The sequence below is a fragment of the Lactuca saligna genome, chromosome 5, assembly GCF_052625555.1.
Source record: "Lactuca saligna cultivar CGN05327 chromosome 5, ASM5262555v1, whole genome shotgun sequence".
NCBI classification, from domain to species: Eukaryota; Viridiplantae; Streptophyta; class Magnoliopsida; order Asterales; family Asteraceae; genus Lactuca; species Lactuca saligna.
The window spans coordinates 234633011-234646574 of NC_136421.1; the positions used below are offsets into that span (position 1 = coordinate 234633011).

The following is a 13564-nucleotide window of genomic DNA, read 5'->3' on the forward strand; positions in this document are numbered from 1 at the left end:
GGTTGAGAACGCGAGAACAGATCTGGACCATTTAAATACTTAAATCTAAGGTTATTATTGAAAGGGGGATTTATGAAAATTCTAAAACCATAGGTATTTAAGTGTAACTTGTAAAAGGTCACAAGTAGGGATGGCAAAAGAAACCGAACCCGATGGTGAAAACCGAAAACCGACATATTAAGGTCGGGTTTGGGGCCGGTTAATTGGGGTCGGGATCGGGTTTGGTACGCTTATAGAAAATTTTCCTGGGTTTGGTTACGGGGACGGTAAACAAAATACCCGTCCCGATTGCCCGAAACCAAAACCAAAACCGAAACCCGTTACCTGAAACCGTTAATATGATTATATATATATATATATATATATATATATATATATATATATATATATATATATATTAATTTCTTTGAGTTATCTTCTTTGTTGTGAACGATTTAAAGATAATTTCTTGAGATAGCTTCGTGTTTATTTGTAATGCTAGTGTTTTGACATTTTTTTTATTCATATTACTTAGACTAATAGTGATATTATGGTTTATGAATGCTAGTGTATTTATTGTTTTTGTTGCCACTAGTAACCACTTATGTATCAGAACAAATATGTATGCTCTTAGTAGTTTTGTAAATTATCAAAATTATTTTGGATATGAATTTATGTTTGCATCACTAAGTCTAATGGTTTGTATTCTCATTTCATCAAAAGTATTTTTAATTTGAATGTTAAACGGGGATCCCCGTTACCCCGTTGGGATACCCGTAGACCCGATAGTGTTTGGTAAACGAATACCCGTTGGGAATTGAGCCGGTGATGGGATCGATTTTCATATTCGGGGATGGGGGCGGGATTACCAAAAACCGTCCCAAACCCGCCCCGTTGCCATCCCTAGTCACAAGGCTATAATGGTAATTGTAATTTTAACTTGTTCCTATAATTTCTCAATCACCTCTCATATTGCCGTTTAAATTATTTTCCCCTACCTCATCTCTTTCTCTTTCTCTATTCCTAGGTGAATCAATAAACCGCCTCCATCATCTGTGTTCCTCCGATTTCTTCCTAATCGCAACATCATCTTCGCTCCACCATCTATCGCAGCCCTAATCGGACCTTTGTAAGTCATCTGATTTCTCATCTTTCTGAGTTTTCTCGTTCACAACACATGGTAACATTGTATCAGCGAGGCTATTAGGGATGCATATTTTCACAATGTAACTTTGACTAAAAGTCAACAGTAGCGAGATAAACCTCCGATTTCTTTCTCACCTAAAGTCAGGTAGATTTAGTGGATGGAAAGGGACGCATTGTTCACAGGTATGCTCTTTGAAATTTTATTATCCAAATACAAATATCTTAACACATGGCTACCCAGATTTGGTATTTAATCGAAAATCATGGATCGCTCTCAACAATTGTACATTTTTGTTTAGAAATTGGAAATGGTCTTTAATTTGTTGAATGAATGGGAACCAATGGGGCCAAGAGGGTTTGTTCGTGAAGAAGGGATGAACTGTGCACATAAGGTGCTCGATAAAATGTTTGTGAGAGCATTTTCGACTGGAATGATGGAAGGGGTCTCGATGGGGTAGTTGCTTCGATCGGTAATGATTATCTTCTATTTTATTTTTATTTTGACTATAAATCAATGAAGTTTAATCAACTACATTTCTTTACTCGTGTTTCTTTCTATTCATACATGAATCTAGCTTTGGAATTAAGTTTTATGAACCACAAGATCTTATCGTGAAAACGTCTACTCAAAACCACAAGGTTTCTGCTATTTTGGTGTTCGGAGACTCCACTTCTGATCCTGGAAACAACAACTACATTCTAACCCCTTTTGGGGGCAATTTCCCACCTTATGGGAGAGATTTTGCAAACCAAAAAGCGACAACGAGGTGCACCAATGGAAAGACACACAATCCTAATTTTCGAATTTTTTGGTAATAATTTCTTGAAGGGGGCGCGTGAATGGTTGTATTTATTTATGAATAGCACGTGTATTCATTTATGAATAACATTGTAGTTATGTGTGAATAGTTGTATTCATTTATTAATAGCACGTGTATTCATTTATGATAAAATGTGTATTAATTTATAAATAATAGTGTATTCATTTGTGAATTGCAATGTATTCATGTGTGAATGATTGTATTTATTTATGAATATTAGTGTATTCATGTGAATGAGTATATTTATTTATGATTAGAGGTATTCATTTTATGAAAAAAAAATGATAAATTTTACATTTTTTTTTTTCAATTTATGAAAAATGGATTGAATTATTTGTAATTTGATGTGTTTTCATTTATGATTGAAAGTGTACTGATTTGCGATTGGATTTCTATTCTTTTTTTTTTTTTTTGAAAAACAAAAACGTGAAATAGTAGAAAATAATATATATATTTTTAATATTTTCCTTTCAAATTTAAATTAAAAGGAAATATTAATTTTTTTAGATGATTTTTTTGAAACGGTCATAAATAATTTTTTGGAAAAATCATATATATATATATATATATATATATATATATATATATATATATATATATATATATATATATATATTATTAACTAAAAGGAAATATTAATATAGTTAGGTAATTAAAATCATTATCCCTAGATTTTAGGAAATCAATAATTAATATTTATATAAAGTTACTAATATACATTTTATAAAATGATTGGTCCAGAACTGTTCTCGCGTTCTCAACTTTTTAGGTGTTCTTATTTGATCCTCTCCCTATATATATATATATATATATATATATATATATATATATATATATATATATATATATATATATATATATATATATATATATATATGTGTGTGTGTGTGTGTGTGTGTGTGTTAACGGCTATATAGCCGTTTGAGTATAAGAAAGAAAAAAAATGCAGTGGCCAAAGGTTGGAAGAGGGAGAGAGCGGGACTCTCTCCCCTCACTTGCTTCCCGCGGTTCCTTTCCCGCACCCACGGTTCGGTATGCACGTGTGCAGGATCGGTTCACTCACCCCCACTCCGTCCGGCTTAAAAGAACCATTGGAAAGTTGTGTTATTTCTTTCTAAAATAAGCGCATTACAAATGTTAAGGATGTTAGGTTGTACCGAGAGACACATGAAAACATATTATTACTCTGCCAAATTTATGTTGTGAAAAGCATCCAACAAAATAAGATATTTTCGTATTAGGATCTTTAATTAGGCATGAGATCAAGATTTTGTTGTTCTTGGATTATCGAAAATATGGTTTTTTGATATAAACGACAATAGGTTGAAATAACATATTTTGAAAAGTATCTTACACATGATCCTATAATTATCCAAATGCTTATACATATTATGGATGCAAAGTATTATAATTTAAATCAATAATATCACTGTTTTTTTTTATTTTATTTAATTAAATTTTACGAGGGCTCCGCATCCGGGTTTCTTAATTATCCGCTTGCAAAACATTGGTTTAAACAAAATCAGAAAAATAATGATTTTATTGAAGATAAAAGATAACATAATATTGTGAGAAATGAAATATCCTTATATATTTTGTTACTATTTACTATAACAAAGCTAAGTCTTAAAATCAAAATAAGAGATTAAAAAAAGAAAAATGGTGGAATGCACATATCATTATTTTATATAACTAAAATAAAAAAAGTAGAGAATATTTCTTTTCTCTAAAAAATATAATACGTTTGAGTCTTTATATATCAAGCTTCAAGCCTTAAACATGTACGAAGTAAATATTGTTTTATATTACCGATCGATTAGAAAATATACTACATAACGTCTTTTTATATGACCATAAATGATAAATGTTTATTAAAGAAGAGGCAAGTTGATGGGTCATATCATATCATATGTTATTAAAAAGGAAGATTTTTGAATCGTCTTCCCAAAATTAATTTTATCTTATACGCGCTCCCCACACGTTAAACCCTGCATCAAAGCTTCAGTACAAATAGCGAAAACACACACACGCACACAGTCACACCAAATAAGAATATGGCTCACAATATTCTTATAATAGTCGCTATCTTCAGTACTTTCACTGCCGCAACCGCCGGTCGTCTCATCACCACCACCAATTCCTCCTCTGATATCGTAAATGACGGTGTTCACGGTGGCTACGGAGGTGTACTTCGTCTTAACCCCTTCCTATTCTCATCATCTTCAACCGAAGAATCTGGAATCTGCGAGCAGTCTTATGGATTTTTGCCTTGCACCACCACCGTATTTGGCAATCTCTTCCTCATTCTGGTATACGGTTACCTTATGTTCATCGCCGCTACTTACCTCTCCGCTGGTAGTGAGTTGATGTTGGAGATTTTAGGTCCGGGTATCGTCGGCGGCCTTTTCCTTCCTGTTCTCGGCGCTCTTCCAGACGCTATGCTCATTCTCGGTACAAAATCACAAACCCTATTCGCATAATATTTGTTTCCTTCTCGATTTACAAAATTGCAGTGGAGTTGATTAGTGTGAACAAATTTTACTCGTTAACTATTCGAATAATCTGACGTTTTATAAAGTTAAATCATCGTTATCTTGGGATTGTGTTATATCGAAGATTCAGAGAAGAAATTGATGTTGACAATTGAGTTTAACTAATTAACTGTTCTTGCTGCTTCGTGGGAAGTTTCCATAGAAAAGAAGTAAAAAAAAAGTAAAGGGTAGATAAACAAGAAAAAGGAAAGGATAACGATTCTTTTCTTGTGATGACACGCAAAGAAACGAATAAAAGCTATCGATTTTACATATACGCCCTTCATTCCACAATTCTTTCAAAATAAAAATCACAAAAAAAGTATCTTACAAGTAACAAGTTTCCCTCTCTTTTTCTTCAGGGGTCATTCATTTAAGTCGTGATATTCGGTTGATCTAACTAACGCATTAATTATTGAATGCGAATATTCAACAGTTTTGAACAAGTGGCATTTTTTATATGCATTTTATGACCTGTACAGCTGACTTGTCAAAACTTTATCTTGTTAGACTTTATTCACGATTATTTTCCCTTTCTTTATCTAAATCGTATCTCAGTTTTCATGTGTTTCTCTTTATTGTGTATTGTTTACTCATTATTTTCTGTTTCCTTGTTCATTTTTATTTGTACATGTTATAATTCTAATATTTTCATATTTTGTATATATGATCTACTTTTTTTTATATATAGTGTCAGGATTATCTGGAAGCCCAGAAACAGCTCAAGAGCAAGTCTCTGTTGGCATGGGATTATTAGCTGGATCAACTGTCATGCTTTTAACTGTCATATGGGGAACATGTATCATCGTAGGCAAATGCGATTTACAAAACTCAATTGCTATAGATAACCAAGATACAAAAGGATTCAACTTAATAGGTACATTAAAAAATATTATCTGATTCTAGATGCGTTAATTATTATTACAAAAATTAATTATATATCCAAGAAATTAAAATTATCTGTTCCATTATATCGCAGGGTCTGGTGTGAGTACGGATATTTGGACAAGCTATTCAGCAATGATAATGGCTGTATCTTTGCTCCCTTTTATTGTTGTTCAATTCCCACAAATCATGCATTCGACTTCTGGAAGACACGTGGCAGTGTTAATTGGACTTATAGTCACCATTTGTCTTTTAATCGCGTACTGCGTTTATCAGGTTTATATCAATGGATAATTAATTAATCACAGAAAATAACCTAAGTTTCATTTAACAATTAGTGAATGTAATAACTCATTCCAATTTCTGATCCATTTTTCTCCAGGTGTATCAGCCTAATATACAGAAGAGACGCATTGCATTTGCAAAGCATAAGCATGTAAGGTCTAGAATTCTCAACTACTTGAAAACAAACGCATACGAAGGACTTTTAGATGATAAAGGCCACCCAAATCGAGAAGTTTTATTCAGGTGAGTTCTGTTACAATTATTATTAAAATTATTTTTATGTTAATGTCGCTTCTAATTAATTAAATAACTCTTATCGCAGGCTGTTTAACTCGGTTGACGTGAATGGAGATAAACACCTTTCACAAGCTGAACTAAGAGCACTAGTTGTAGGAATGCAATTAAACGACATAAATTTAAACGAAGATGATGCTGTTCTTAAAGTCATGAAAGAATTTGACACATCTGGAAATGATGAAATAGATTTTGAAGAATTTGTATCCGGAATCACAAAATGGATCGACGAAGCCAAAAGTACAATACTAGCTTCTCATGTTTCAGGTCCTGACACAACAAATTACTTTCATGACTATTACGAGGTACGTAATATCAATATTATTATTATTATTATTATTATACTGATGTTACTTTAATGGACTTAATTATGTGTGGGTGTTTCTTATTTGAATACAGGAAACAAAGAGAGAACACTATCTTTTGGGAGATGAAGGGGGTGATCATGATGAAGAGAATGGTGTAAAGGATCCTCAATGGACAACGATAAAGGCGTTGCTATTTTTGTTATTGGGTACGATTGTTGCTGCTTTATTTGCTGATCCATTGGTGGATGCTGTTGGGGGGTTTTCTTCTGCTACGAATATTCCGTCTTTTTTTATCTCGTTCATTGTGTTGCCAATAGCAACCAATTCGAGTGAATCAGTGTCCGCTATCATCTTTGCTTCCCGCAAAAAGCAAAGATCTGCTTCGCTAACTTTTTCAGAGGTTCGTTTGCTTCTTTGATTCTTGTTGTCTTAAAGATTCTTAATCTCACACACGCGATAGCAAACTACACAAAAGTTTTGTAAAAGAGATTCGTGAGACTATTTACGTGTTGACTTTTGAATTTATGTTTTTGGCACAGTTATATGGGTCTGCTACAATGAACAATTTGCTTTGCCTATCGGTATTCTTGGGACTTGTTTACGTGCGAGGACTAACATGGGATTTTACATCAGAAGTTCTTGTTATTGTGATCGTTTGCATTGTGATGGGTGTGTTTGGTAGTTTGCGTACGACATTTCCTCTTTGGACATGTTTCATTGCGTTTGTTCTTTACCCGTTCTCCCTTGTTCTTGTATACATTCTCGACTATTGGTATGGTTGGTCATAGATTCAACCAATGTTGTGGTTGGTTGTAAAATATTGATTTTAGCTTAAAGCTAACTAGTTAATTAGTTATGTACTAGTATATGTCATAACTTTCTTTGTAATTATTTTAATAGGTAGCTAATTAGTTTTAGTAATAGAGAAATGCTATAATTTTATAGCACGTGATGTGAATTGGATAAAAGATCTTCTGCGATGTGTTGCAAACAAAGGTGTTCTTTGTTATTGGCTTTTTCGGAATCGTCTAGGTTATTATTGCTTTGGATCCGAGTGTAAATGGTTTAAGGTCAATCTACAAAGAGATCGGAAAGAGTGAAGCTTGGTTATATGTTTAAGACTTGGTACTTGATATCAAAAATTCGACAACAATGTATGTTACAAGTTTCCATTTGACATGTGGAGTTCATGATCAATGGTAATTCATCAATGAATATGGGAACGCGGTGGGTGTTTATATGTTCAAAAGGTTAAAAAGGTTTAGTAGGACTTTGGTTTTACACAATTTATACAAATGTTGGTATTCTTGCATGTAATATTTCTTCTTTATGGATCAATAGCCACACATGTATGCACCATTTGTAAGATTTGTTAAGAATAATCATATTCAGGATACAAAAGAACATGTGAGACAAATCAGTACTATGGGAGGAAATCATTCTAATGCCATGCCACATAGACAGCCATAGGCTTAAGAAGGTCATAAGACTTATGTGAATGCTTCTTTGGGAGCAATGACATCTCGTAGTGAAGGGAACAAGAGTGGCAGTGACAGGATAGAAGCAATACCTTAAGATGAAAGTGAATCTAGAGGTGAAAATGAATGAAGCTCTATCTAATTGGGTCGTTTTGGCTGATTTAACGACTTGGAATTCATTCTAAATTAATCTTGTTATGTTGGAGTGAAGCATTTCTTGATTTGATAATTCAATATATCAAAAGTATGTGGGCTATGATAGAATATTTACCTTGTCCCACTGGCTTGTTGATAATTTTTTGTTGAATGTAAGAATTAGATCTATTTTTTAAAAGTAATGATGTTGAAACGAGAACGGATGATCGATGAACGGTTTGTTTTGCTCAAAATTGAGGTTGTTCTGCTATGCTCAAAATGTTTAATCAAAATTTTAGTATATTGAGTGTTGGAGTGACATTCAATGAGGTGTCAAGTTGCAAAAATTCTCAGCACTTATATAGGCCTTCCGATTGGTGGTAATATGACATGTATTGGCCGATAGAATTGTATTATAGATAAGTTTTCTCAAATAATTTTAATTAGAAAGTGAAAGCTTTATCTATGGGGGCATTTAGGTGGTGCTTGAAAGGGTGGGATGATATTTCATTTTCCTGATTAAAGTACCTATTACCACTCTAACATCTTGTTCCCGAGTTTTTTTTAATTCATTACAAGAAAGGGAATGAAAATATTGATAGAAGAAAAGTGAGGGAAAGGAAAATTTATTTATTCCGTTCCCGAGTTCGAAGGAAATGAAAGGAAAATTATAAGTTTATGTGTTCCTGAGTTAGGAGGGAAAAGAAAAGAAAATTAATAAGATTACAATTATACCCCTATTTACACATTATGTTTATAACATATAAGCAATATGAATCAACTAAAGTGGGAATCAAAATCAATCAAAAACTTTTTAATCAAACAACCAAACTAATGAAATAAACTCAAGTCAACAAAGAAAAACTAGAAAATCAAAATTCCAACTTTATAAATGAAGTTCAATGCAAACTACTATAAAAACCATAAAACTTCAAGATATGACTCAATTTTTAGCTCCATCCATCATCTTTCTTAGAAATATCTTCGTCATCTTCATTGAAGAACTAAAATTGTCCTAGCATCGGCTTGATTTAGCGACAAATATATGGAAACATCTGCAAATTCATCAACATCCAACTCCATCAACTCCAATTCTTTCTCGATTTCTTCACCAATATAGTCACGTGATTTATTCATTTCTCTCATAACATCAACGATTTCTTTAAATGTTTGCGCAATAGTGTGTTCAAAAGTTTCTGGTTGTGCTTGAGGTTAATGTTGAGGTTGAAGTTCAAGTTCAGGTTCAGCTACTACTTCATTTTAATCTTGAAGTTTTCTTTCTATTTTTTTTTAAACTTTTTAGCTTCTTAGCCTTTGAACTATCACCGGGTGAAACATCCATTGCTGATACTATTTGAATGTTCTCATCATCATCTTTGTATTCTTTATCCAAAATTACCTCATTATTTGCTATTAGCTTATCCACATTATCAACTTTTTCTATTTTAATTTCTATGGATTTTCTTAACCGGGCATATTTTTCTTTTGTTGTTTCCGCTTTTGATCTCGATGCTCTATCATTTGAAAATAACATCACCAACTGATCATAGTTTGAAAAAAATTTGGTCCTGAATGCAACTGCGTTAGGGGTTGCCTGTTTATAAACAAACACAAAAATTAATTAGTAAAGTTAGTGGTGCAAAAAATATAACAATAAATCAAATGTAAAACCAACACGTACAATAATTAATTTTCCCATACTTCCTCCTCTGCTTCGATGTATGTTGTTTGAGAATTCTAGGAGAACCCACTCAACGAAGTACCCTGATACATGTCATACCATTTATTAAAATTACCTTTTAAAGTTTTCATTCGGTTTTTTTATTTGATCTTTTGTAATAGATCTGTTAAACTCTTTACTCATCTCTGCAATTATGTTTGCATATGCTTGTGAAGTGAATGTACCATGCACCTGATTACCTAGTCGATCTTCCTTTACCTGAGCTTCAACGAGAACATTATTCATATGATCTGTTCATATCAAATTTTCTTTTTTCACTACACTTCCATCAGCTGCCCTTTTGATCATAATTGCTCTGTACATACAAAGAAAGTAAAATGAACCATACATTGTTAAACAAAAAATTAGACAAATATATATAAAAAAGAGGGTTCATAATATAAATATCACCATAAAAATTAAATTGCAAATATCATAACAAAAATAAACTAAAATAACAGAATGAACTAAAACCGACAAATTATTGATCTATTATAAAACTAAGTTGACATATTTATTTCATTGTTTGGTTTCAACAAGTAATCATTCCACATTTGAGTTGTAATAGCGTTCCTCAATTCCTCAGCCCCATCACTACGCAAACATCCGTTATTAACATCATGTCTCACTTGTTGTGGTTGTTCATCCAACACCTTTTGTAAGACTTCATATTCAAGTTTTTTGTCACGATCTTTGTCTAGTAAAAAATTGTGTAAGATACAACATGCCACAAAAATGTCTGATTGTGTGTCACACGAGTAAAAAGGTTCTTGTGTACTTCTAACGATTGGGAAACTTCTTTTTAGAACACCAAATGCACGTTCTATTGCGTTACGTAAAGAAGCATGTCGAAGATTGAACAACTCTCTTACATTCACTGAGGGGTGAGCAGAATACTCTTTCAAATGATACCTGACACTTCTATATAGTGTCATTAGCTCACTGGTATGAGGCAAACCACCATCTACCAAACAATATCGACCTATAAATAACATGTAATTAGTTTTCTAATAAAAGAATGTACATAAAATTAAAGTAGTTAACAAAAATTACCCCTAGGAATTAGTAGCTTATCGTCTCTTTTAAGTGCATCTTTCACTATCCTTGAGTCTGAGGCAGTGCCCTCCCACCCAAATAAAACGTAAGTAAAGTTCAAATCAAATGAACATGCGGCCAAAACATTTATGGTAGGGTAACCCGTGCGACACAATATCTAGGGGCATCTCTATTAGGTACTTTTACACGAACATGTGTCATGTCAATTGCCCCTATACAATTCTTGAAATAGGGATAAAATCTTTTTTTCTCTTGAATTTCTTTTGGGACAACATCACTTTTAGGTTGTTAAATGTAGTAACTTTCTAATGCTATAATTGTGCGAAGAACTCTATGGAAGCACATACTTGTTGTAGATTTAGCGTACCCATGCATGAAAGAGAGCATTGTGTTTCTTATATCGTTTCCTACGATGTGCAGAAACCTTGCAACATGTCTACAATAGACATTCGTTGCATAGGTCGCAGTCCACCATCACATCGTAAAATAGTACACAACTTTCTAAAAGCATGCTCACTCACACGAATAAGTTCACGATATTTCCCATCTTTTACAAGTTTGTGTAATAGTCATTCCCGTTCAAGTTGACGCTTTAACATTTCTTCCTTACTTAGTATACTATGATTACTTTTTTTCGAAAGTCTACGATGTATTATAATGGCCATGAACATCATAGTAACCACTAACCTTCGTCTTGTTTCCCCATCGTCATCTTGGCTGGCCATGTCACTTTCCTAATACTATAATTGGGTATATTTCCAATGTAAATTGCCTTAATAAAAAAATGCTATAATATATTAGGAACCGAATTGTGTAAACCGGGTTGAAAAAAAATCAAAAACTTTAGCTGTCAAATAGAAAAAGAAACAAATTTTTGGATTTAAATACAGCTGTCAAAAGATACACTTAAACAGTCTAAGGTTATAACATATAACAAATAATTGAAGAAGTTGAACTAAATTCAATATAACAAAACAGGGAAAAATAAAAAAAATTGTTTTCATAGATATATGTTTTGTTTCTATTCCTAAGTTTCTTTAGTAACTAATTTATAACAAAACTTGGCAAAATAAAAAAAAAAAATCCATGCATGCACACAAGCAAGTATTAGAGAATCAAATATATGTTTTGTTTTATTCCTAAGTTTCTTCAACAACTAGTTTATAACAAAACTGGACAAAATAAAAAAAAATGCAAGAAAGCAAGTGTATTCATAGATTGTCCTTGTGTACAACAGGAAAACAAGATTCTTGTTATTTGTCACCACTAACTCGTCTAAGATAAACAACAAGTGGTGTGGATTTTGTGATTTATGTTATAATTCTTAATAATGCAATTGAATAATATGTCCATCAATTAAATAGTCGTGACAGCAATAGTCACATGGTAGCAATAGTCATGTTATAATTAAAGATCAAACAGTGAAGTCATGTTTCTAAACAGAAAAAAAGTAAAAACACACACACACATTGAAGTCACATGGCAGCAATAGTCGTGGTTTCATACATAATATGAAGAAGAAAAAAAATACCTGATTAGAGGGTGTGGAGAGAATTGACTTGAGCAAGACGATGGGCAAACCACTGAAACCAATATGCAATTGAAAAGGAAGATGAAGAAAACGATAGACGTATGAAGAAAACAATATGCGACTACGTGATTTATTAAATAGGGTTGAGAGTATAATGGTCCATAATAAGAAGAATGCAAGATATGTTCCAAATTTCTTCCTGTTTCCATCTAATTTGGAAGGAAAATATGCCTCAATTTTCCTCTCTTTCCCCTCACTTTCCTTCCGTCAATTAAACTCGGGAACACGGGTTTCCTTCGACATCCCTCACTTTCTCTCCATATCCCTCCATTTCTCTCCATAAATGGAACTCGGGAACAAGGCGTAAATCTCATGGTTTTGCTATGTGCAAAACAAAATTGGGATGATGATATTAGAGATTGTGAGATTTTGTGGGTTTTAGTAGAAGAAAATCACGGCCTCTAAAAAAGTGAGTGGATTGGAGATCGGTGGTTTGTTAGCTGATAATCGAGCTCTTTTATTGAAGCTGAAATGGAGACTTTTGTCACAACTGGCATTTTGCTAGAAAATTCTATTCTCATGAAACCATCATCTGTTGTAAGGCTTGTAATCTAAGTGAATACTATATTCTATCCTCGTTCAAATACATCGCATATGTTCAACTAAGGGTTGGAAACCTTAGAAATCCCGGTTCAAGTTTCTTATAAACTAAAATTCACTTATTGGGCCTAATGGACCAATAAACCTTCAACTTGACTACTTTGGGTCATGATGGGCCATAAAGGGATTTAATTACCCCTAATGGGCCCTAAACCCATTTATTTTACCATTTTGGGCCGTGAGCCTCCTTAAGAGCCCAATGGGCCGAAAATTAATTTTTGGGCTTCATAAATTCGAACAAGATCAAGAATGGGCCCAAACTATTCCATTTCCCCCTTATTAGCCCAAACTCTCGGCCCAAAACAAATAATAATAATAATAATAATAATAATAATAATAATAATAATAATAATAATAATAATAAATAGATAAGATTGTGCATGGGGTTAAATGGTGCCACCTCAAATTTAACTTATGGTCTTCCATGATAATTACCCTCCATGTAATTAACCAATCCCATGTCTCAAGGCAACTAGCTTATCTCTTCTCCCTCTCTCTTTTCTTCTACTCACGGCCAAGACACCCACCACCCACCTCCATTTTCTTATTTCAAGCTACTACAAAACACTCTCTAGAACTCCTCTTTCTTCCATCAAAATTTCGAAGATTTGTGGGTGCTTTCAAGAGGATTCTTCACCAAAATCATCATCCTTGGTAAGTTTTTGCTTAGATCCATGGTTTAGTTTCCTTATTACTTCAAAAATCTCCTCTTAACACATGAAATTTCGTGATCTT

At 33.0% G+C, this 13564-nt stretch overlaps 2 protein-coding genes across 2 annotated transcripts; one reads left to right on the top strand and one right to left on the bottom strand.

Annotated features, from left to right (window-relative positions):
• Positions 1-3917: 3917 nt before the first annotated feature.
• On the top strand, positions 3918-7561 carry LOC145046399 (sodium/calcium exchanger NCL-like). The gene is made up of 7 exons (XM_078994690.1): positions 3918-4397; positions 5169-5354; positions 5457-5638; positions 5745-5890; positions 5970-6246; positions 6341-6649; positions 6789-7561. The coding sequence occupies exons 1-7, from the start codon at positions 4001-4003 to the stop codon at positions 7035-7037; spliced, it is 1746 nt and encodes a 581-aa protein (XP_078850816.1). The 5' UTR covers positions 3918-4000; the 3' UTR covers positions 7038-7561.
• A 2521-nt stretch (positions 7562-10082) lies between these two features.
• On the bottom strand, positions 10083-11350 carry LOC145046392 (uncharacterized). The gene is made up of 2 exons (XM_078994680.1): positions 11326-11350; positions 10083-10564 (listed from the first exon to the last, which is right to left on the bottom strand). The coding sequence occupies exons 1-2, from the start codon at positions 11348-11350 to the stop codon at positions 10083-10085; spliced, it is 507 nt and encodes a 168-aa protein (XP_078850806.1).
• Positions 11351-13564: the final 2214 nt, after the last annotated feature.

Excerpts from the sequence above, each read along its gene's own strand:
- LOC145046392 (XM_078994680.1), bottom strand. The coding sequence starts at position 11,350 with ATGACGATGGGGAAACAAGACGAAG. Across the intron at positions 10,565-11,325 it reads GATGGGGAAACAAGACGAAG|GTCGATATTGTTTGGTAGAT; the intron begins GTTAGTGGTTAC and ends TGTTATTTATAG.
- LOC145046399 (XM_078994690.1), top strand. The coding sequence starts at position 4,001 with ATGGCTCACAATATTCTTATAATAGTCGCTATCTTCAGTACTTTCACT. Across the intron at positions 5,891-5,969 it reads AATCGAGAAGTTTTATTCAG|GCTGTTTAACTCGGTTGACG; the intron begins GTGAGTTCTGTT and ends CTCTTATCGCAG. Across the intron at positions 6,247-6,340 it reads ACTTTCATGACTATTACGAG|GAAACAAAGAGAGAACACTA; the intron begins GTACGTAATATC and ends ATTTGAATACAG.